Source organism: Myotis nattereri, assembly GCF_964212035.1.
Source record: "Myotis nattereri genome assembly, chromosome: 6".
Taxonomy (NCBI): Eukaryota; Metazoa; Chordata; class Mammalia; order Chiroptera; family Vespertilionidae; genus Myotis; species Myotis nattereri.
The window spans coordinates 63292933-63317722 of NC_138081.1; the positions used below are offsets into that span (position 1 = coordinate 63292933).

At 37.3% G+C, this 24790-nt stretch overlaps 2 protein-coding genes across 2 annotated transcripts in view; one reads left to right on the forward strand and one right to left on the reverse strand.

Annotated features, from left to right (window-relative positions):
- Positions 1-10529, forward strand: part of CDC40 (cell division cycle 40) — a 53944-nt gene extending 43415 nt beyond the window's left edge. Inside the window, exons 13-15 of the mRNA XM_081094032.1 lie at positions 5659-5735; positions 6979-7123; positions 8551-10529. Of these exons, the coding sequence (XP_080950158.1) occupies positions 5659-5735; positions 6979-7123; positions 8551-8728 (400 nt within the window). The 3' untranslated portion in view covers positions 8729-10529. The remainder of the gene's footprint in view (positions 1-5658; positions 5736-6978; positions 7124-8550) is intronic.
- An 8028-nt stretch (positions 10530-18557) lies between these two features.
- METTL24 (methyltransferase like 24) overlaps positions 18558-24790 on the reverse strand; it is a gene marked incomplete at its 5' end in the record, with an annotated part of 79900 nt that continues 73667 nt past the window's right edge. The window contains one exon of the mRNA XM_081094805.1: positions 18558-20950. Within this exon, the coding sequence (XP_080950931.1) occupies positions 20636-20950 (315 nt within the window). The 3' untranslated portion in view covers positions 18558-20635. The remainder of the gene's footprint in view (positions 20951-24790) is intronic.

Consider the following 24790-nt stretch of genomic DNA (forward strand, 5'->3'; position numbering starts at 1 on the left):
GTTTTATAATTATTTCCAAAGAAATGCATAATAAGCTTTTTAAAATTAATGCTTGAATGGAACCCAGCTTGTTTTTCTAGTCAGCTATGAAGCACAGCTTAACTATGGTTACCTACAGCCTTGCAAGGAGTATGTCTTCCCACCCCCAGAAGTTTTTCTGCTTTAAGAAGTGAGAAACCTTAAACTGTAGCTAGGAGTTTCCCTCTGAAACTAAGTCCCTTCAGGGAGCTGAGCAGGTCCCTAACCACTGTCAGAGCAATTTGAGTAACTGAAAATTTAATGTAATTTAACTGCAGTTTCTCCCACACTCACCACCAGTAAACCCCTTCCAAATGACCTCCCATAAAGGGAGAGTTAGCATCATCCTTAGTGCCCATGATTTGAGACTATAACCAAGCTCTTTCTTACTTTAGAAATGATATTACCTGCAGAAAATCTGATAATGGACACCAAGTTTTATATGAGTCACCTTAGACCGGTGGTTCTCAACCTTCCTAATGCCGCGATCCCTTAATACAGTTCCTCATGTTGTGGTGACCCCCAACCATAAAATTATTTTCATTGCTACTTCGTAACTGTAATTTTGCTACTGTTAGGAATCGTCATGTGAATATCTGATATGCAGGATGTATTTTCATTGTTACAAACTGAACATAATTAAAGCATAGTGATTAATCACAAAAACAATATGTAATTATATATGTGTTTTCCGATGGTCTTAGGCGACCCCTGTGAAAGGGTGGTTCGACCCCCAAAGGGGTCGCAACCCACAGGTTGAGAACCGCTGCCTTAGACCTTTTGCACAATACTCTGAAGAATAAACATCGATAAACTTGTTTTGTTTTGTTAATAGACTTTAACAATTTAATTATACTTACACTTTCAGATGTTTGTATCTTCAGGTAATAGTTCAGCTCCATTTAAAAATGCACAGTGATACAAAAAAATTGGTAAATATTTAAATGATGCCACAGTCACAAGGCTTTAAGAACATTTGTGCTCTTTTCTAAAGAAGAGCATTGGTCAGCAAAATATTTTGATTAAGTTAAGTGGTGATGTTAACAAGACTTTATTTTTATTTCTTCTCAGAGCTTAAGAAATACTCCTAGAGTCATAATAGTATTTGATTATAAATGATGGCATTCTTTAGATTTCAGTTGAATGCTCACTGCTATTGGAGCCTGCCTAACCAGGCCTCACATGAATTTGGTGCCTGTTCACCATCATCGCAGTAACCCTTTGCTTTCCATAGCTTACTTGTTCCTCTTCCCTGAGCAAGTTCTTAACCATGAGAAAAGACCTGTGTCTGCTCTCCATCTGTCCCCAGCACCAGCACAATGCCTGGCACGTAGTATGTACTGCATATCTAAGGAAATCATTGTTGTCATAATCATTAATTATATTATACTTATTGAGCCCTTTCTATGTGTCAGGCACACTAAACTTTCTGTGTTGGATCAAAATGATTCCAAAGCTTGAGGTCTTTTTTTTTCAGCTTCACTGAGTTATAATTGACAAATAAAATTATATTTAAAGTGTATAATATAATAATTTGATATACATTGTGAAAGGATTCCCACTAAGTTAATTAACATCCATCACCTCTTTATTTACCCTTTGTTGTTTGATGAGAACTTAGGTTCTCCTGTCTCAGAAAATTTCAGTTACACAATACAGTATTGACTGTAGTCACCATGTTGTACATTAGATCCTCAGCCCTTAACTCATCTTACAGCTAAAAATTTGTGCCCTATTCAGTTTGTAGCCTCAATTTTTTTCCCAACCCCTCCTCTTCCCCAGCCCTTGGCATCCACCATTCTACTCTCCACTTCTATGAGTTTGGCTTTTTTTTTTTTTTAATATATATTTTATTGATTTTTACAGAGAGGAAGGGAGAGGGATAGAGAGTTAGAAACATCGATGAGAGAGAAACATTGATCAGCTGCCCCCTGCACACTCCCTACTGAGGATGTGCCCTCAACCAAGGTACATGCCCTTGACTGGAATCGAAGCTGGGACCCTTCAGTCCGCAGGCCGATGCTCTATCCACTGAGCCAAACCGGTTAGGGCTAACTTTTTTTTTTTAAGAATGCACATATAAATGATAGTATGCAGTATTTGTCTTCCTCTGTTCAGCTTATTTAAATTAGCATAATGCCCTCCAGGTTCATCTATGTTGTCACAGATGGTGGGTTTCTTCTTTTTTAAGAATATAATCCTATATAATAAAAGCCTAATATGCTAAGTGTCCAGTCGTCCATTCAACCAAAGTGTAATATGCTAATGATATGCTAAGGCCACTCAGCCACTCACTATGACGTGCACTGACCACCAGGGGGAAGACAGTCAACCAGTGGGCCAGTTGCTTTTATTATATAGGATTATAGTTTTTGGCTTAAATTCTATTTTATCTGATGTAAATATAGCTATCCCTGTTTTCTTTTGGTTTCCATTTGCATGGAATATCTTTATCCCTCCATTTTCTATCTATGTGTGAAATTGAAGTGAGTCTCTTGTAGGCAGCATATAGTTGGTTCTTGGTGTGTTTTGTTGTTGTTGTTGTTTAATCCATTCAGCCATTATGTGTCTTTTGGAGAATTTAGTCCATTTACATTTAAAGTAATTATTCATAGATATGGACTTGCCATTTTGTTAATTGTTTTCTGGTTAGTTTTATACTTTCTTTGTTTCTTCCTCTCTTTGTCACTTGAAGATATTCTGTAGTCGTATGCTTTGATTCCTTTCTCTTTTATGTATATATTACAGGTTTTTGCTTTGTGGATATGATGAGGCTTATATAAACATGCAGAACTTGAATTCATAATTATATGGATGGATAGTTAGGTGAATGTGACCCATCTGGTGGGAAGAGAGGATAACTTGTATCTAGATTCCATAGTCAGAAAGCATGCGAGGCTCAGTCTTGCTATAAAGACAAGCAGGGAACAAAACTACCTCAGGATCCCTCGAACTATCTTAATCACATATAGCCATACCCAAAATCAATTACTAGTAATATTAGCAGCATGCTTGAGAGAGAAAGGGAGACCCTGACCACCTCAAAGTGTAGGAAAATTATTGGCTTTCAGACAAGTTCTGTTTACATCTGGTATCTGCTTAGAGTAGCACAATGATAAAGGAAAACAAATAAAAGAAAACTTGGTTTTCTTGAGCATTACTCTATAGTTTTAAAGTATAGGAGATTATTAGATATTGAGCAGCCTGTGATATTCTGGTTGGCTAAATTCATAAGATGTCATAGACATGTTTTCACCCAGTTGTTTTTATTTTTTTATTTTTTAAATATATTTTACTGATTTTTTACAGAGAGGAAGGGAGAGAGATAGAGAGTTAGAAACATCGATCAGCTGCCTCCTGCACATCTCCCACCAGGGATATGCACAAGCCCTTGACCGGAATCGAACCTAGGACCTTTCAGTCCGCAGGCCGACGCTCTATCCACTGAGCCAAACTGGTTTCGGCAGTTGTTTTTATTTTGTTAAAATATTTTTAAGCCCCAGACAGTTTTGCTCAGTGTATAGAGCAGCCGTGGGCAAACTACGGCCCGCGGGCCGGATCCAGCCCGTTTGAAATGAATAAAACTAAAAAAAAAAAAGACCGTACCCTTTTATGTAATGATGTTTACTTTGAATTTATATGAGTTCACACAAACACTCCATCCATGCTTTTGTTCCGGCCCTCCGGTCCAGTTTAAGAACCCATTGTGGCCCTCGAGTCAGAAAGTTTGCCCACCCCTGGTCTAGAGTGTCAACCTGAAGACTGAGGATCCCAGGTTTGATTCCAGTCAAGGGCACGTACCTTGGTTGCAGGCTCATCCCTAGCCCTGGTCTGGGCACATGTGGGAGGCAACCAGTCGATGTGACTCTCACATCAATGTTTCTCTCTCTCTCTCTCTCTCTCTCTGTCTCTCTCTTTCTTTCCCTTCCACTCTCTCTAAAAAAAGAAAAAGAAAAAAGAAGGAAAGATATCCTCAGGTGAGGATTAACAACAACAACAAAAATATATATATTACACATATATATATGTATTTAAAAGAAAATTTAACAGAGGTTGATACTACTGGTTATCTTATAGCTTTAAATTTTTATAGATTTTTGTAAGGGTTTTTCAGTTATTCATTTCCAGACTGAAGATCATTTGTAAGAGAGGTTATTAATTTATTATACTGAATTACAGTTTCCAATTAGATAATAGTGTTGTGTTTATTAAATATAACTGTGCCTTGAAGGCATATTTTATAAGCAATAATGAAGTTCACAGGGTGTTCAGAATAATTTCTTGTTCTAGAGCTCATTATACCAAGAGTCCTTGGAATAAGGGATAAGTTGAAATTTTTTTGTTTGCTTTTAGTAAAACTTGGTTGATATGAATCTGGATTATGGCTCATTTAATTTAGAAAATTCACTTATGTTTTAACCCAAATTATATAATTACTAGCTACTAATAATAAACATGAGGAGGGAAAAATAGTTGGACCTTTTTCAAATTGAGGCTCTTTTCAATACATTTGAGTCATTCTGAATGTAATTGTCACTGGTACCTCAGATGTGTAAAGTATTGACTTGATAAATGATACTGTCCCCCAGGTAATACCTTAAAATGTTTTCTTTTAACCAAGACCCTGATAGAATTTTTTTTTAATCATTTGCTTCTTCTTCTAGATGGATAAATGGATAGAGAATGTCCTTACTTAAAGGCAAATTGTTGTTGTTGTTGTTGTTGTTGTTATTATTATTATTTTCCATTTAATTAAAGTCTTGGAACTTGAACCATAGTTTGAAATTTAAATTGCTGCTTTATATTCTGAGATAATATGCAATTACATTTCCCACACATTGAAAAAGAAAAAATTGTCGTGAAAAGCAACAAGACCAAAACCCTTCAGAATTAGTAAAGAATTTTTTATCATGGAGAATATTAAAAATAAAAACGCACTTTGATGATTCTAAATTTAGGTGACTAAGTTTTGGATTCGTTTTGTTTTATCGTTTGGAACATTTGCATGAGAATTTTTTAGTGCTATTTCTTCTGTACCATACACATTTGTAATATTTTACATATAAACTGAAAAATAGAAAGTGTCCAAGTACAAGCACTTAATCTTTTTTACCTGTCCTGAAATTCATCATTTTTGGAGGGGCTCAACCTGCTTGCAGATCCCTCTATAGCTTTGCTTACCCTCCATTTGCATTGCTGACGACTCTTTAGCACTCTCACTCTTACTTGCAGAGTAAAGTTAAGGTTGACTGACAGGTAAAATAAGAATGTTTCCCTGTAGCTTTGCCTCAGACATCTTGCTTCTGCCTACCATGACACATTTTTAGATGAGCTTATTATTAAAGAAGTTTTAGTAACAGATTTTTTTAACATAAAGGCCAAAGTTTAAATCAAATAGAGTTTAAAGATTAAATCATTGACACTGTTATAATTATCACAAAGTCATTTGTAAAGTAAAAGATTTATAATATGCAATAGAATGTCATTTTGTGATTTTTCTCCCCCCAGAAAGTTTCATGAAAGGTTTATTAAATATATTTTTTCAAGAGTTCTTTCATATATTTCTTTGGTTCAGAGATAATTCTTCTAAAGGTACTTTTTAAAAATTACTTACTCTGATATGCTATTTTTAATATTTAGGGATATCCCTGTGGATTTCAAGTATATAGCAGAACCCAGTATGCACTCAATGCCTGCAGTGACTTTGTCTCCAAACGGTGAGTTAGAATGTGTTTTAAATGAGTTTCTAAGACATGGTGTGATTTCTCTTGAAAAGAACCTTGGCCATTCTCTCTGAGGGCAATTCTGTCACAGTGCCATTCTGTATAAGGAAAATTTTCATTATTAGAAGTAATCATTGGTTTTCATATGAAGTCACTTCACCCAGTCTCTTGTTGTTTTTTTAATGTTTTTATTGATTTCAGAGAGAGAAAGGGGGAGAGAGAGAGAGAGAGAGAGAGAGAGAGAGAGAGAGAGAGAGAGAAATAGAAACATTAATGATGAGAGAGAATCATTGATCGGCTGCCTCCTGCACAACCCCTGTTTGGATTGAATCCCCAACCTGGGCATGTGCCCTGACCTGGAATCGAATCCTGACCTCCTGGTTCATGGGTTGATGCTCAACCACTGAGCCACACCAGCTAGGCTCTTGTTTTCTACAAGAAAAAAATAAATGAAACAATGATTTGCAACTAATGTTGACTAAGCATCTAAGTATTCCCATCTGAGAATCAGGTTTTTTAAAACAATTCTCCTTCCAACAGAATCATATTCTACAACTCATTTAGTGATTTATTATGAGTTCTTTTATTTTGGTCTGGTTCCTCACAATGAGAACATCTTAGCATTTCACTGTAAAATATTTTCTCAGGCAAAATAAAAAAGATAAATTTGTTTAATACTGTTTTTGTTCAGTAATGCATTGCCTTTTAAGAGCAAGGTAATTTATGCTATAGATGTACTGACCTTTCAACAACAGTTACTGAGATTACTTTAATCATAACTTTTTTGGATATAGTCTTATATATAATCCTAGGTTTTCTCATCTAAAGTTAATTTTTCCTTCCTTTTTTGTAATCAACATAGAGAAGTCTCTTTCTCCCCACGATTCTATTGTCTATATTTAATACAGATTAATTTCATAAAATTTTACTTTATTTCTGTATAAACTCGGAATATCTGTATATCCTTATTTAAAGATGAGTGTTCAATGACACAGGATTATATGAGCAAATTCCATTATTTTATATACAAATTTTATATACAAATTCCATTATTTTATATACAAATACCTCTTGTCAGTGACAGATTGTAACATTTTACACGTGGTATGGTAAATTTATTTTCCTATTATTATAAAATAGTTGGGAACAAAAGAATATGAGTGACTGAATATATTTAGAATGAAAATTCTTAAAAAAATTTTTTCTCTCTAAAATGTCTTATTTATTGAATTTGCAGGGAAATGGCTAGCATGCCAATCAATGGACAACCAAATATTAATTTTTGGAGCACAGAACAGATTTAGATTAAATAAGAAGAAAATTTTTAAGGGCCATATGGTAGCAGGCTACGCTTGTCAGGTGGACTTTTCACCAGACATGAGGTAAGTTTAAATCTTCTCATGTATTTTTATATTCAAATATGATGTTATAAACTTCTGTTGTACAGATACTAACACTTTACGTCACTCTCACATATGTAATTGATTGAGAACTATGCAAATTGTCAAATGCCAGATAAAAGGGCAAAAACAAGTTATGAAAATTACCTTCTGCTTTTTTAAGTTCTTTCATATATCTCCTTATATTGCAGTGCTGGTGAACCTTTTGAGCTCGGCGTGTCAGCATTTTGAAAAACCCTAACTTAACTCTGGTGCCATGTCCCATATAGAAATTTTTTTATATTTGCAACCATAGTAAAACAAAGACTTATATTTTTGATATTTATTTTATATATTTAAATGCCATTTAACAAAGAAAAATCAACCAAAAAAATGAGTTTGCGTGTCACCTCTAACACGCGTGTCATCGGTTTGCCATCACTGTTATATTGTATAGTCCTGTGCCCTTTAGCCACATAAAAGTCCCCGTCTATATAGGCAATGCCATATATCTCTCTGCTTTTTTAAGCAAGGTTTGAAGGACTAGAATGGCTATATTGCTGTGGTGGAATGAACACCAGAAGAATTAATCATGTATTGCATTGTTGAAGTTAACAACTTCACTACAGCTTTTCTGTGTTGAAATCTCAACCTAACTTCTGATTATTTCTAAGTCACACTAGATTTGTGAAGCCTAGAGTCTTTCTAAGTGAAACTCTGCATTCATTCCCCTATTCTTAGCTAAAACACATAGGTGTAACAGCAATTCAGAAATCCGTTTAGCCTGATGATTGGGCCTTAGAACTTCTGCCTCTGGGTCAGTCTTAGACATATTCAAAAGGCATTGGGACCAGGAAGTAATTATAAAGGTGCTAGAGTCTATTACAGCGGAAAGGGTCTGGATGTGTTCGGTGGCTCAGTGACATTGACTCCCCTACCCTCATTCTGACTGTCAGAGAGTGGTTGTGATACCGCATTCATCGTGGCCCTTGGGCATCTCAGTCTTCCAAGTTAAAAATTACTTTTTACTCTTAGATTGTTGCTCAATGGGGATGATTTTTTGGTAGAAGTTTACATTATAGACTTACAGACCTAGACCTTGTTCTCTTTTTTTTTTTTCAACGTATTTTATTGATTTTTTACAGAGAGGAAGGGAGAGGGATAGACAGTTAGAAACATTGATGAGAGAGAAACATCACTCAGCTGCCTCCTGCACACCCCCCAATGGGGATGTGCCCGCAACCAAGGTCCATGCCCTTGACCGGAATCGAACCCAGGACCCTCCATCCACTGAGCCAAACCAGTTAGGGCCCTTGTTCTTCTTACTAAGTTACATATGGTGAAAAAGGTAAACTCTTTCTCTGTTCTTCATCTACTTTACCAGGTTGAGGTGTTTGAATAATTTGAATTTATTTTTCTTCCCATTGTAGCTATGTGATTTCAGGAGATGGAAATGGAAAGTTGAACATCTGGGACTGGAAGACCACAAAACTCTACAGTCGGTTTAAAGCTCACGATAAAGTGTGTATTGGTGCAGTGTGGCATCCTCACGAAACGTCTAAAGTCATCACCTGTGGCTGGGATGGTCTCATTAAGTTGTGGGATTGATGAGGTTAATCCTTAACTATCTAGGATTGCTTTTGACCCAGTAACCTATTTAACTATATTTAATTGTTAAATGTGTTGGATAACTTGATTTACAGATTATCATTTCCTTACATGGCCTTATAAAGTTGACACATTGTTTGAAAAAGAACTTTGTAAATTTGACTCATATAATTTCATTGGCAACTTTATTTTGTTCTTTATAGATATTATTTATACAGAGAATGACCATCAGTTTTCTATTTGACAAATAGATCCTATTGGCAGGCAGTTTGGGCTCACCCCCAAGACATACAGAAAAGATCCCCTGGGAGTCGGGTAAGAATTCCTCGAGGATTGGGGTTCTGAAGGCGGTGATATAGTTAATGACAACTCAGAAAGGTACCGTGTACTTATCTTAAACAAAGAGAGAGTAAGGAACAGGGATGATATAATTTAATGTGACTGAGAGAAGGATAAAACCACCCACAATTACTGTTTCTATTATTGCCAGTGGGTCAGGTTCTAATCTTTTGGATTGAGAAGTTCCACTATTTTTTATGACACATGTTGTGTATTTTTAGTTGTAAGCCAGCAATTTTCTCTGACTGCAGCATTCCTCTAATTATTAAACAGTGTAAAATACAAATCAGCCCAGAGTTCTTTCCTTGACTTTCTTCCTGACCAGTATATAATAAGAGAATTATGTTATTTTTGAAGATGAAACTCAAGAGAATGAGTCAGAACTTTGGACTTCACTTGTATTTACTGTCAGTAAGAACCTGGCTATTCTTTCATAAATCACGGTCTCTTAGGCCATTGTTTCACAGATATTACTACTGAAACATTTCTCATTGGATTTAGGGCAAAGATCAAAATACCAACTTGTAATGTCTTTGAAGAGTTTATGTCTTTAAAATATTCTGATTTGGTTTGGGAATATATTCGACAGAACTTTTTAAAATCAATAAAGTTTTAAACATCTTTCTAAATCTTTGAGTAAAATAGACAACCAGGAAAATGGCTAGTGTTCCCCAGTTTGAGAAGCACTGGCTGTGGTTGGGTTTAAAAATTTGAGATTGTGAAATTAAGATAGCCTCTTGGCCTCTTGAATACAGTAGCTAATAGCACTTTAGTTGACAAACCATTTCTCTAGCTTTATTACAAATCTGTATCAGATGTTTGAATGTAGTTTGAAATGTTTCGTTACTATGCTAGGAAAGATTGGTTCATAGCTGCTCAGAGTGCTGACTGGGAAAGCAACATCATACTGAGTGATGATATCCTAAGGCCATTAGCTCGGATTCATGTGCTATCAAAGCAGTTTATACTTCTTGCCCTTAAAAACATCCATTTTTAAAAATTAATATGAAAAAAGAAAACTGGTATAGATGGCCATGTGCTGTAGCCACATATAAGTAAATGTCAAAGACGAAAATAGAAAAACGATAAAAGTGGTAGAGCCATAGTTTTGGACACAGAAGCACTCAGCAGAATACACTGCCAGCTGCTGCCCTTTCTGTACCTGCCAGGAAGGGTGGCCACCGTTCCTCAAGAAGAGAGATTTCAGACGAGACCTTTGCTTTAGTCCCAACCACTGGGTTTCACAAATGTGAATTAACCACATTTGATTAATAATAAAAGAATCGTATATTTAAACTACCTTGTTCAGCACCAGTATTGTGTATGTTACAAATCATTTCTAAATCTGGGTTTATTTTATTGTGTTTTTGACTGTTTCTAAACTAAGCAACTGTGTATAAAAGTTCTCTTTTTTAAAGAAATCCTATTTTTAAATAAAGCATTTTTTAAAAAACGTGTTACCAAAATTTTTATTCTTGGTTTCCTTTTAAGTCTTAACCAAATTAAATCACTTATAGATATTAAATGGGTCATTTTGATTTTATGGAGAAAAATGATGCTTTAGAGGTAGGTGTGCTATATTAATGGGTTTTTTCTGATTAATAATAAAAATACAGGGCAGTGCCCTCAGGGTATACAGGTTAAGTTTAACATTACACATTTATTCACTTCGTGGTGACACTGAGTCACAGTTGCACTCAGAGTACACAAATCCTTCCAGCATGAAAACATCTCAAGGTCATGTTATTGGAATTAAGTGATAACCTACTGTCTGACTCCTTTTCTTTACTGTGTATGCTTTTTGTCACACTCAGAACATATTAGAGTAAAAGTGATGTTAGAGTAAAAGTAATGCTTTAGTGAAAAGTTTAATGGGATGAATATTTAAATATTAAAGCACAAGCTGGGGATATTTTGTCTTAAATAAGGAGACAGTTTTAAGATGAGGAACAGGGAGTAGCGTCAAACAGGCACCTCTCTAAATAGAAAAGTGTGAAGTGATTCTTACGGATGCATTGGGAGGCTGGTTGATGTCCCCAGCATGTCTGTAAATTACCTGAAAGAAAACATTGACAGTGAAACACAAACCCTTGGCTGGCAGCCAGGAGGATTACAGCACCAGCACTAATTATAGAGGCTCTTCTTGGAGAACAGTGTTTCTCAGAGTGGACAGAACCAGCTGCATCTTACTGAGAGAATTCAGAAGAAAATCAAGGTGAGCTGAGGGAGCCATATGGATTCCGGTGTGTGGAAGGGAAGTGTGGCGTGCCATCCAGGTCAAGATATTGGTGGTATAAAATTTGAGTCTCAAAAGAGACTATAGAACTCTGATGCTATTTCATCAAAGATACATATTTTTCACATTTTGACATCTCAAATAGAGCTACATCTTTTTTTCTTTTAGAGCTACATCTTAAAATCAATACTGCATCATAGTTTAATTGCAGCATTCTTAGTAGATCATAAAATAATTTATTAAATACAGTATTAAGGCAAGTACTAGTAACCTGAGGAGAAAGAAGATCCAGTCAATAGAAGGTTCTATCAGCACTTGCCTAAAAAGAATTTCATGTTACCAATTTCTAATTAATGGGTAAATAAAATGAATGAACTAACAAAAGATTGACTTCTTAAGATAATAGTCATTCACTGGGTCAAGGTTGGCATTTCTAGCAAGGTCTCCAGATGAGAGTCAGTGATGTGGATTCTGAGTTGAGTATTTCAGAAACTACACTGTTTCATACAGGTAAACCCAGAAAAATTTACCTAACCAAAAATAGGTGTGTGTGTGTGTGTGTGTGTGTGTGTGTGTGTGTATGCATGTGTATGTGAATGTGTGTATATACATTTTTTTATATATGTGCACCTTCCATGTTGATAGTCACTTTAATAATTGTAGAAACAACTTTCTCAACCTAAACACTGCAACATTGCCTGGAACTTAAGGGAAAAGAAGTCATGACTTGCAGCCAGAGTCCTTAGAGTGGCTTCATTTTTAATGACGGAGGAAGAGAGAACGCCAATGCATGTTCAGCTTCCTATAATTGCAATAGCTCTCTTCAAATGAATTATTTAGCTCCCACTCCCCACTCTCCATCTTTCTGCATTTGAGATCTGAAGGACTAACTCAAATCTCAACCATTTTTTATTTAAGTATATGTTCTAGTATAGTGCTGTGTAAAAGAAATATGTGAGCTATATATGTGATTTTTAATTGTCTAGTGGCTATAGATTAAGAAGCCCAGGGGATACTAATTTTAATACTATATTTTACATAACATTCAAAATATTTCAACATTCAATTATTTGTAAAATTAATATTTTACTTTTCTCATACTAAGTTTCTGAAATCTGGTGTACATTTTGCATTTAGCAGCATATCTCAATTCAGACACTAAGTTCTCACCAAATACTTTTTCATACAAAATACATTTGTATGAAATGTACTTTGTTCCAAACATACCTAAGAGTTTTCTAATAATTGAATCAAGGATAGGTTTTTTAATATAAAATAATTAAAAGTAAATATAATTTAAAATTCAGTTTCTTAGTCACACTAGCCAGACCCAAGTGCTCAGTAGCAACATGTGGTGAATGGCTGCCATATGGCACCTGCAATTCCAGCCAACTTTTCACACACTTTGGCTCAGATAGTCAACTTTACTGCTTCACTTTTTGAAAGGCATTCCAAGATTCAGACAATTCATAAGTTATCTCTTGTAAGTAATATATTCACATTTGTCTATCCTACCTTTGGGTAGTTTCCTCAGGTTGGGCTTCCAGTTCACTTTACAGTCTCCAGCTATGTCTAATCTGTTTAATCCATTGAACTCCTCATTCCAATGGCATTTCCCATTATGGAAGGTTTGTTTGTATTTTTAATATCTGCTGTTCTTTGAATGCCTTTTCTTTGTTTTTTTATCAATCCTCATCCTAATCCCTTTTTTATTGTTTTGTTTAGAGAGAAAATGAGAGGGAGGGTGGGCTAAGGAGAAAGAGAGAAGAAAAAAGAATACTTGCCTCCCCCATGCTCCCTGACCAGGTCCAGGGATCAAACCTGCAACCCAGGTGTGTGCCCTTGACTGGGAATCGGACCTGTGACCATTCAGTACCCAGGCCAATGTTCTACTCACTGAGCCACACCAGCCAGAGCCAAATGTCTTTTTTTCTTAAAGTTCCTATATAGTCTTTTATGCATTTAATCATTTTAAACAATTTATATTATACTTTATGATTGTTATTCTATCTCACATTCTTGGGCTGAAAATTCCAGTGTTTACCCCATTGTGGGCCATTTCCTTGTCAGTTGTCATTTTTTATTAGGCGTTCATCTGAAGTGGGTCTTGTTTTTTGAGGAAATCCTTTGTAGCCTGAGTTGAAAGAAGCATCTCTTTGAGTGGTTTTACACTTGTTTCTGCCATGTATCCCTGAGGTGTCACTCCCCCTAGAACCAGTTTATCTTAATTTCTCAGTTTATGATTTCCCTCACCATATGATTAGTATAAAGTCACATCCTTAAACAAGACAGAGATTTCAAATTCTCATGAGAAATATATTTTCCCAGAGGTACAGCCAGAATAGGCTTCCTTGTGCTGGGGGAGTAGACTTAGGGACCCTCTTCCACCGGGGTTGTATCCCTCCAAGAGGCTCACTGCTACAGGGGTCTCAGTCCCAATCCTTTCCCCCAATACCTGCCTTATCTCTAGGGCCCCAGGGACTGCTGCAAGGAACTTCCCTGTCTACCTCTCTGACTAGGCTCCCTCTGAGCTCTGCATGTCTGAAGATTTTTATTAGGCATTCAGCCATGCATATACATGCACAGGTATGTATGTGTGTAGTGAGTGTATACACAGTACACATATGCAGGATACCTCTGAATTTATTGTGTCTGAAGATTTTTATTTGTTATTTAGCCATATATATGTATACTAGAGGCCTGGCCAGCGCTCAGGGCCAATCTGTGGGGGCGACCAGCAGGGCAATGGGGGGCGGGGGGGTCCCACTGGCACCTGTCGTGGCTGGCCTTGTGTCAACCCCCTGGTGGTCAGTGTGTGTCATAGCAATCAGTCGTTCCATCATTCTGCCATTTGGTCAATTTGCATTTTAGACTTTTATTATATAGGATATTTGGGTAAGTATGTATGTGTGTATATATATATCCTTCTATATGTATGTGTGTATGCATACATGTTTGTGTATATGTGTGTACACATATATACATATATATGCATACACACATACATATAGAAGTATTACCATAGATATATGTACTTGATCTGGTATCTTTGTTAGGGCAGTCTAAAAACAGGTGTATAAACTATTGCAGTCTGAAACATTCTGATTTTTAGAACCATGGGGGCTGAAGTGTGTTATCCAAAAAGGTGCTTTTCCTGAGGGCACTTCACTTGATGACTGGAGAGCCATCATAATGGATTCATCTTTTATCTGAGCTTTTTCTTTGAATAATCACATCATTTGGATTCTTGTGAATTTATCCTAAGAGTTCCCTTTATAGCACACTAATCAAGAAATTATCTACCACTGTCTAAGCCTTCTCTAATCATGAAAGTCTTAGAATAATGAGATTTTTCAAGCTAGAAGAAACCTTAGAAATTAAATATCCTAATCTAAGTAAGGAAATGGGTCAAGAAAGGTGCTGCTTGATATCATGCAGCTAGTTAGCAGCAGTGCTGAAATCTTCCTCCTTTCATCCTATGATCCTGCCTCCTCCACATAATGCCACTTCACTGAGTATTATTTTTTAAACGGTCAGGGTGGTGTCCTAATCTTTGTGGCTTCCAGCTTGCTCTCTCTGACGTAGGTGGTTTAAACGCAGCACTCAGCTATTTAAATCATGTTTAGTTCAGACTTCAGGAAGACAACTTATAGCTAAAGACATTCTCTTGGCCTCTTCCCTTGAGCTTGGCCCACAACACCCCCTCATAACCACTCACAAGGAAGGTCCTTTGTATATTTCCGATAGTTTTGACAACACGATACCTTTTCTCATCTTGTTTTTATTCTTTGAACATCTGTTTTAATCTTTTTTTTTTTTTTAGAAATACCAGTCTCTATCCTTGTCCTAAGTAGCCTCACAACATCATACCTTTCCTCTCTCATAAACTAAAAATAGTCTCTGTGCTACAGGAGTTGTGGTTTACACACTGATTCTAAAAAGTCTGTTTTCTGGAAATTGGTACAAAGGAAGGACAATGAGGCATGAGAAGCGAAGATTGAGGTTTAATATCCTAGAATATCTTGTAGTCGTAATTGAGCCTTCAATTATTATTGTATTTATTCAATCCGATTATTATGTAGCTCTCAAGTTCCTAAGAAAGATCTCCAGGTTAGCATTAATCGGGAATGAGGACTACCAGAAGCAGAGCAATAAACAGCCATGTTAAGAACAGGCTAAAGTGTGTCTAAATTTAAATGAACTAACAGGAGAGATAGTGGTGCCTTTAAATGGCAAAGGTATTTCTCATGTCAGAAAAAAATTTTCAGTAACAAGTGCTGGTGAAATAAATTCACTGAAAAATCCTATGAGAAATAGCTTTCTTTATCCATACCCAACCAATATTTATGGAGCACCTTTTACCCGGCAGGCACTGGGGCTTCAGACTTGGCCCTTTCCCTCATGGAGTGTACAATCTGCTGGGAAAGACCGCCTTTAAATAAGCAGGTACATTAAAGTACAAGGCGTGTGAAAACAGAGAGAATGGGGGGGGGCATCACAGGGACACATAGCTGGGGGCCTTAAATGGGGTGGGGAGTCCCTGGGGAAACCATGTTTGCTCTGATATCAAAATCCTTGAAAAATAATACTGTGTTGTACAGATCATAGCTTATTTCTGACATAATTGTGGTTTCATTCACATTATAGAACACACTTGGACCTTTGCTCATCATCTCTACCCACCCAGTGGTGATATCAAAACATCCAACGACCAGGAACATGGGACATAGAGCAGTTAGAATAGAAGCTAACCATTGTGCTAGGGCAGGGTCCTGGAAGCTGCCTAGTGTGCCGTGCATTAATTGCTCGATCTTGGAGAGGTCTGGGGGTCCCGTGGGAGGAACTATAGCAGAGGAGGATGACTCAGGACCACAGCTATTTACCAACCACGATAGCTTCCTGGTACATATCGATTGCATATCTGCCCTAGGTATACTGGGCTCCTCTATCAGAACAGTCTAGATTAGAATTCAAACTTGACAGGAAAATAAATCCCTTATTGTTTCAGATAATCTTATGGCACCAAACCAATCTCCAAAAAAACTTAAAGTATTTTATACAGTAATATGAAGTTGCTAGTTTTACAAAGCATTGGTTTTAATGTGTTGAGCACTAGCATATTTTTCCATATAGAGCTAAAACATAACGCATGACATTAAGCTTGCTTGCTTTATTTTTCTTAAGGACAGAAATACAATAACATTATTTAAAGAATTTCAATAATTTCTAAATTTAGGCAGTTTAAAAATATACTAAATTTGGGGGGTATAATTTCATGTGATAAGTAAAGGTCAAATACCTCTTTTTTATGTAAGAAAAAGGAAGAAACTTTGCCAAAGTTTAAATGTTTTATTGAATTCACAAAGAGCCAGCAATTGGCTAATACAAAAAAAAATTACGTTATTGCTTAAAAGGAAAACATAAATTTATCTTTAGAAGAAGAGATTATATTAATTGAGCTTGGAGCTACAATTGCATTGTTAAGTATAACAATCTGTTTAAATAAGGCCTTCATTTTTAATCTGGCAAAATATGATGAAGCTAGTTTTCTGGTATAAATCCAAGCTTTGCAAAATCCCAACATGTAATACTTAGGAAATGCAAATCTCCTACTGTATTTATTACATACGAAACTCTTACAGCCAAGGCAGAACTGCTTATATGAATAGCCGATTCAAACTAAACAATGTAAATTCCTGAATTTACTTTTGCTCTACCCTGATGTAAACACTCATGGACCGTCAAGTCAATTCTAAGGGAAGTTTACTTCTCCCTGGCTCTCTTCATTTGCACATGTCAAACAGCTACAAATATTTATATAATAACCTAGTAAAACTGCATAAAATACAATCACTCTAAGAAAAGGGGAAAGGAAAAATTGTTTTTCTTATACTTTAATCTCAAATTGTAACAGAGTTTGTGTGAAAAGGTGACCTCTGAATCTCTTACATCCTCACATGTTTTTCTCCTGAAAAAGAACCATTTTTTCTACCATTGGATAAGAGATTAAATTTGTATTTTCAGATTCACTTATGAGCATTGCTCTGGTAAGAGTTAATGATGTCGCAGATATTCACATCGGAGCTCATTTATCGAGGATCAAAATCTAGTTTGAAACAAAGCGAACTCACACTACACTTCCAAGCGGCTGTGCCCTTTCTAAAACCCAGGAGGAAAAGTGCCAAGTGTTGGGAAGAGCCAGGGCCAAGAGTCACTTCCAGGGCCTTGCAAGAGCTTTTCTGGCAACCTGAACATATTGACAGAGAATTCGTTGGGTCCCATTTTTCAGTAAGTCTCCATTTGGCAGGCATATTTTAATGAAGTAGGCTTTTAAAATTAAGTCTGCATGCTACAAAAATAACCCCAACTCTAATAGATTTGCAGGTCTGGTCTTAGTATATTCGTAGGGTCATCCTCCCCCACACACCACCCCCATTTACTAATAGAAAGGCAAAAATATGTCCTTTGAAAGAAGCATCTTACATTTGTTAGAGGCTGTGGAGGCAGCATTGTGGAGGGACCAGCATGGGCTTTGGGATCTGACAGGCCAAGATGTGGATTCCTGCCCCACCACCTATTAGTGAATGATCTAAATAAACTATCCAACCTCTCCGAGTGTCCTTACCTGTATATGTCATCTGGGAAAATGACACTTCTTTGGAGGGCTGTTGGGAGAATTAGGAATAATCCATGACAGTGCTGGGCACCCAGTAAGTGCTCAATAAACAATAGCCCTTGGTTTTGTCTGTTTGTATTTTGTTTGTGTTCTTCTGTGGTGTTTTTGCCTGCTCTGCACCAGCAGCATCTTCCCAAACACCAGTGCGGTGGTAACCTAGACCATTTCTCATGGTCGACCCCAGCTCTCCACGGTGGAGGTTCTGGAGAGAACCATTTGGCACCATCTGGAGACGTGTCTGGTTGTCACACTGAAAGGGAGGGAGAAGGTGCTCTGGTGGCTAGTGGGGAGGACCAGAGATGCTGCTAAACATCCCACAATGCACTCCCTCCCCCAACAAAGAATGATCCAGCCCCAAATGGCAATAGTGCTGAGGTTAAGAAATGCTGGCCAACACAAGAATCACAATAAATTCTAGATGCAGGGAAACCATAGCAACAGTCAGAACATCATAAACTTCAAGCTCTCCATGAAGGGAATGAAGGACAGTCTCAGAAATAAGCATAAAATAAGTACGAATAATACTGAACAGGCTGCCTGGTAGGTGGGCGTGGGTGGGTGTGTTTGTGATTTATTTTGAGTTCGTCTTTTTTTTAAACAGTACACCCATTCTTGCTTCAGATATATATATATGGAGTGTGATGAAGTCAGTGTTCTGTGCCACCAATCTGGAATAAATGTAACTTGCCCTGTACAAAGGGGGCTTTCAGTAATGCCCAAGTCTTCAGGCCCATGAATTAAAAATATGAATATGATTGTGTATACATCTGGACACTTAAGGTCAGTATACTTCACATGTTAATGTATAAGAAGGTTTAAAGGACTGAATGTATAAAAACATTTACTGTATATAATTCAGTGTGTAGGATTTTTATGAAAAAAATAAAAGAGAATCTGTGACATAATCCAAACAGGAACTGGACTAAAAGTTAACTTTGTTTTGGAGGCTATGCCATGCAAACCAACAGTATAACTTTAGAGTTTTTATGGCCCCTTGTACCTCTGAAATTCCTGTGGACAGTAAAAGCAACTGAAGTGCAGTTACAAATCACACTTATGCAAGCTGGTTTCCCACCTCAATGACTTTTATTAGTGTACTATGGGTTTTAAAATAAAAGCCTCATTTATGTTTTTTAAAAATCATCACTAATTCAGAAAGTCTTGTTTCTTTTGAACCCAAAATTAGTGAGATCATCCAACTCTAATATATTTTGGTTTCTCACTTGAGGAATGGTATTTTCAACACTGCAAAACCCAAAAAGCCAACCCAGGGAATGTCTCAGGTAGAAGCAGATTTTTTTTTTTTTAATGGGGAAGGGAATAAAGTTCAGTAGTAACCAGTATCCTAGTCCCTCCTCAAATTTCTTGAACAAACATGTATGGCATGGTTTTCCTGCTCTGTTAGTATATAAAAAGTGTCAGAAAATATACTTAACTTACAATAAGGTAATAATTTGGTTGATTTTATACTACTTAATTTATTTGAAATAGGAATCTTGAAAATTATTCATGGGGGTAAATGCCTAATCCTGCAAATAGAACTAAAAAAGATCACTTGAACTATTGAGAACCTGCATTTTCTGCTTAAATTTTTTTTAAGTAGAAAGGATTGGTGCTATGGAAACACTGTGTAAGCGTCCCAGAAAAGAGACTCTGGCCCTTCCATCTTTGAGATTGTGTTCGTGAGTGTGTGTGTGTGTGTGTGTGTGTGTGTGTGTGTGTGTGTGTGTGTAAAGAATTAACAGCATAGGCGAGTCTGAGGTTGAGAAATCAGGTGTGAAGTCAGAAGAGGCGACAATAGAGACACTCATTCTGCTTTGTGCTTCGTTCACAGGAACAGATGGGGATTTGAAGGCTGCTATGAAAAGAATGCTGAGTTGCAGCTCTTGATCGTCTAGTCTTAAACTCCGTGACAGAATTTGGTGTGTCTGTTCCCAGATACCAGAACTGTACTTCTTATAAAACCATGGCATAGCCTCAGCAAAGGCTCAGGAGGAGTGATGGAAAACCACAAGGTGTAAAGGACATTCCTGACCAGGTGAACAAGGAGAACATGAAGGAGGTGAGTTCAAGTCAAATGCAAGGTCCTATGTTAAACAGTAGGCGACAAACCCAAGAGTCTCACCAACCCAGTGAAAATGGAAAATGGAAAATGTCATGTTGGTGAATTCATGGATTATATAGGGTGTCCCCCAAAAATGTATACTCACCTTTGAATAATTATTAAGGCAGTGTGTATTAAAATACATTTCATTTTCAAATGTGAGCCATCAGCTCTTAAAGTGTGAATACATTTTTTTGAACACCCTGTAGAAACATAATGAACTTTAGAGAAAACCAGGGTAAGTGGGGGGGTTATCTTCCAACTAAAAATGAAGGAAGACGAGCACCCCCACTCTGTCAGAGGCAGACAGGCAAAGAGCCTGGTCAGGGCAGATGACGGCTGACTCCTGTGGCGTTCCTGTGTCCACCCTTCAACAAGGGGTAACCGGGCCCCTACCTCATGGCAGGCGCCAGGCTGCATGCACCACAAAGGCAATAACAACGCCTGCCGCAAGCAGGTAACAGGCTGGTGGGAGACTGCACAACGATCATTAGAATCTTGGCGTACTCACTCTGCAAATATTTCCTTGAGTTTTTGATGAGGCCCTGCATCCTATTTCCACCTGGTATTTACCCAACCAAGAGTATAACAGCTACTTGCATTGAACATGTCTTTCTTCAGGAATAGCTGAGGTTTAGATAAATCTTTGTAACTGTGAAAAAGCCTGAAATCGTTTAGTTCTAACTCTTTGAGGAGGCTGTACCAGAACCGCACGACACTGCTGTCGCTGCCGCTGACCTCGAACCCAGGCCAGTGGAGATGGATCTCAAAGACGAGCTGTCCAATCTGTTCCAGGACATCTTCCAGAATAAGATTTTCCAAAACTTTCCATTCTGCACTCTCCAGATCTGCTTTGAGAACATCAATCTGTAACATAAGGATAAACGGAGATGAGCATATTCAATAAACATGGTTTAAAAGGCCATCGTGCTGTCAGGAGCATCACCGTTGAACTACCTCCCCAGAAAGTAGAATAGTTCAAATTTTAGATTTAAAGGTCTTTTTCAGATGGTCACTTACAAATTTCTAACCTCACTCCACACCAAATATTAACATACAAAGAATGAATTGCCAGTCAGAAATCATAACGGGCCCTCGTACTTTCTGTCCAGTTGGAACGGATGCCCGAGAAGGAGATGCTGGACTGTGTATCACGAAGATCTGCACCCACAGCCTCTCCCCAGAAACCTACGTGCTGCACAGAGGAACCAAGTGTGTCCAGACTGAACGATGGCCTGCAGAGAGGGCCTGACAGAGGACTGCTGGCTGCAGGGACCTCCTCACACACCATACCCCCTCCAACTTCACCAGGACTGGAAGCCAGGGAGAGAGTTCTCAGGAATATTGGACTTGTAAAAAAATATCATGATGTCATGATTTCTTTAAAAAGTATATACCAGCACAGAATTCCTTTATTTTTTTTAAGTGAAAATACCATTTTCTGTTCATTTAATGAATACAAATTCACATTCTGGATGAGATAAATATGGAAAAAAAGAGTGAGGATGGCAGAGATTTAGCAATTAATTAAGGTATGAGAGTCAGCTCCTTTTTGCTGGCTTTGCACAAAATCCATTAGAATAACAGAAAGCAATGAAAGCTAATTCTTTACCGAGTGCCTATATGGGCCTGGCACTATGCTAAGTGCTTCATCTTGCAATATCCATGTACTCCCCTCAACAATTCTGAAAGGATGGTTCTCTTTGTGTCCCTATGTAGAGTTTAGGAAACAGACTCACAATAACCCATCCGTCACACAGCTGGAGGGGCAGAGGTGAAATTGGAACTGAACCTGTCTCCAGGCCCATGTTCTTAACCACTACACAATGCTGACTCCCCATAAACCACAAGAGGAACAATAGTAACTCGGAGTCCCTAAAAGGTTTTGGTTTGGAAAATAAGGCGCTATCGGAGAGTGAGTAAAGGTCTGTGAGTAGAAGTATTGTTATCGACATCACCGCTTTACATTTGCAGAGCACTTTCCAGCTTAAAGAATTACTTTCTACATCTATCATCTCAGTTGTGCAGCCCCATCAGCAGACGAGGATTTGGTAAAGCTGACTTCCAAGGAATAAAGAGAAGTGGAAGGGGATAATTAGGCCACCAAGGAAGGTGACAACATTCAGACACAGACTAGAATGAAGAGGATGGAGGGGTCACTGCAGTAGAGCAAAGGCCGGCTCCCCAAGAGGTGACAGCACCACACTCATCAGCCCTTCAGGAAGTGCCGACTGGAGTCACCCTCTCCAGCCCTTGAGAGTAGAATATCTTTGCCTGTGTAGGGGGATGGATAAGGACCAAGACCAACTCTGCCCCAGCGTCTCCTCCTCTCAGCGCATGGCTGTTCGATAAGTTTCTCAGATGCAGCTGAGTCATCAGGCTCTCAGTGCAGTGGTAGCATTTCTTGCGGGATTTCAGAGTTGGATGGAGAAGATGCATAGAATTTAGACATAATTGCTCAAGGAAAGGGTCTTTGCCCAGCATCCTGAGATCCTGTGGGAGACACTTTCATCCTCTTGCCTTGGCTAGTCCCTCCTGGTCCCTCAGAGAAAGAGGGATGATGATAACAACCCCAAGATTACCAAGAGGCCTGAGAAAAGGGTAGATATCTATAAAGCAGCTGGTTGGTTCAACAGTTTCAAAAGGAAAGAGGAAAACTTAAAACAAACAAAAAACTTTCTTTTCTGAAAGGAACAGAGCAAAGACAGGTTCCACGTGAACATACACAAGGCTAAAATAATTCTTGTCAATTGGATGCAATAGAATTAATTTGCCCCTTTTTTCATCTCTGTGGCCTTGGCACTTCTTGGCTTTGTTTAATTTTTGAAGTCTAAGGCAGAAAATTCCTGAATGAGGGTAATTAAGCTGCCAAAAGAGATATTTAATCAAAACTTCAAAAACACTTTCTAATTGGTACAGAAAATATCCAAAACCAAAAATCAACAATTGTTATGCCAATTCACATAGTCAAGAATTTCTTAGGTTCCTTATGGATTTATTTTTTTACTATGGTTTTCTGTTAGTTTGCATATGTTGAATGATCAATAAATTAAAGCATTAAAGGGACAGGGTAAAGCTAATCAGCCTAAAATTGGCCTAAAAACTATAATTATGAAATATAGAGGAATTACTTTACATATTTTTTCCAAACATTTTTAAAATAAGCTGTTAATCAGAAGTTATGAGCAACTGGAAAATAACCAAATTATTAGTCTAAATCATAGCAAATACATGCTTTCTTTGGAAATCCAATCTTAATTTACAAAACATTAATCCATTCTAAAGATCAAAAATTATATTCAAACATGACAACATCCACAACCCCTTTTGATTTCCGTGACTGAAAATTCTTCACTTCAATCAGAATTGCACAGGTTGGTCTATCTCATGCAGCCCAGGCGTAGTGTGGCACTGAGGAGCACAGATAACCAAATGGTTAAAACATGGTTTTCTCTTACACTGTGATTCTTCTATTTCTAGCATTTCAGAATATTCTATTACTACTATTTTGCAAATATAATTTCCATTATTACTGCATAATGCACCCACTATTATTATTATTAAAAGGCTCTAAACATCTCTGAATAAGATATGCCAATTGTAATATACTAATACCAGTTTTCTACAATTGTGGCACTAAAAATCATGCAAATGATCATATCAGAATATTCAAATGCAATCCTAATATAGTTAGGTTAAAGAGAGTTTCTTGAAAAAAAACAACTACTGTTAACTGTCTGCAATCTCCAGAATGGCTGAAGACATTCTTGGGTAGAAGGGTCTCAAAGAAGGCGGATGAAACAAAGTTTTGGTATCATTTCAGAGGCACTTAAAGGGTTTAATCATAATTTTAACAGTTTTATTATTTTTTAGTCCTCATCTGAGGATATTTTTTCCATTGATTTTTTTTTTAAGAGAGAGTGGAAGGGAAGAAGGGAAGGAGGAGAGAGGAAGAGAGAGAGAGAGAGAAACATTGATGTGAGAGAGATACATAAATTGGTTGTCTCCCGCTTTCACCCCAACCAGGGTGGGGATCAAACCTGCAGCCCAGGTACATGCCCTTGACCAGGAATTAAATCCTTGACCCTTTGGTTCCCAGTCTAATGCTCTAACCTTGAACCCCACTGGCAGAGCTCAAGCATAATTTTAAAATAATTATGTCAATACAACTTCTTCCTGCTTTTTGGATTAATTATGAAAAGTTGTTTTTAATGATTACAGTAAATCCAAGCTTTTATATATCAAGTCTACTTAAAGCAAGGTATGTATGTCTGCACCTATAAAACTAAAGCTGAACACATTAAAAAGAGGATCATGTTCTTGTAGAAAATAGAAGAAATTAATCTATCTTAAATGAACAAGAGGATTAAAAGTCTCTTTAAGAGCCTTAGACTTTAAACACATTAGATCAGGTTCAATTATCACTGTGGGCTGGCAGAAATGTAACATTACAAGATTTATGTTACCACCAGAGGAAAGGAGATAAGACTCACCCGGCATATTGTGAGAAATATAAAGGCTTACTCTAAGCTAATGTAAGGCCAATTCTGAAATAATAATAAAAGAAAATGAGTTTTATGTAGTGATCAGCTCACAGAAATAACCTCTGTAGGGGAGCAACACTTGGCAAATGAATTTTTTTAAAAAAAATAAGGAAAATATTTACAAACAAAGACTCTTTTGCCAGATCTCCAGCCTGTTCCAAAG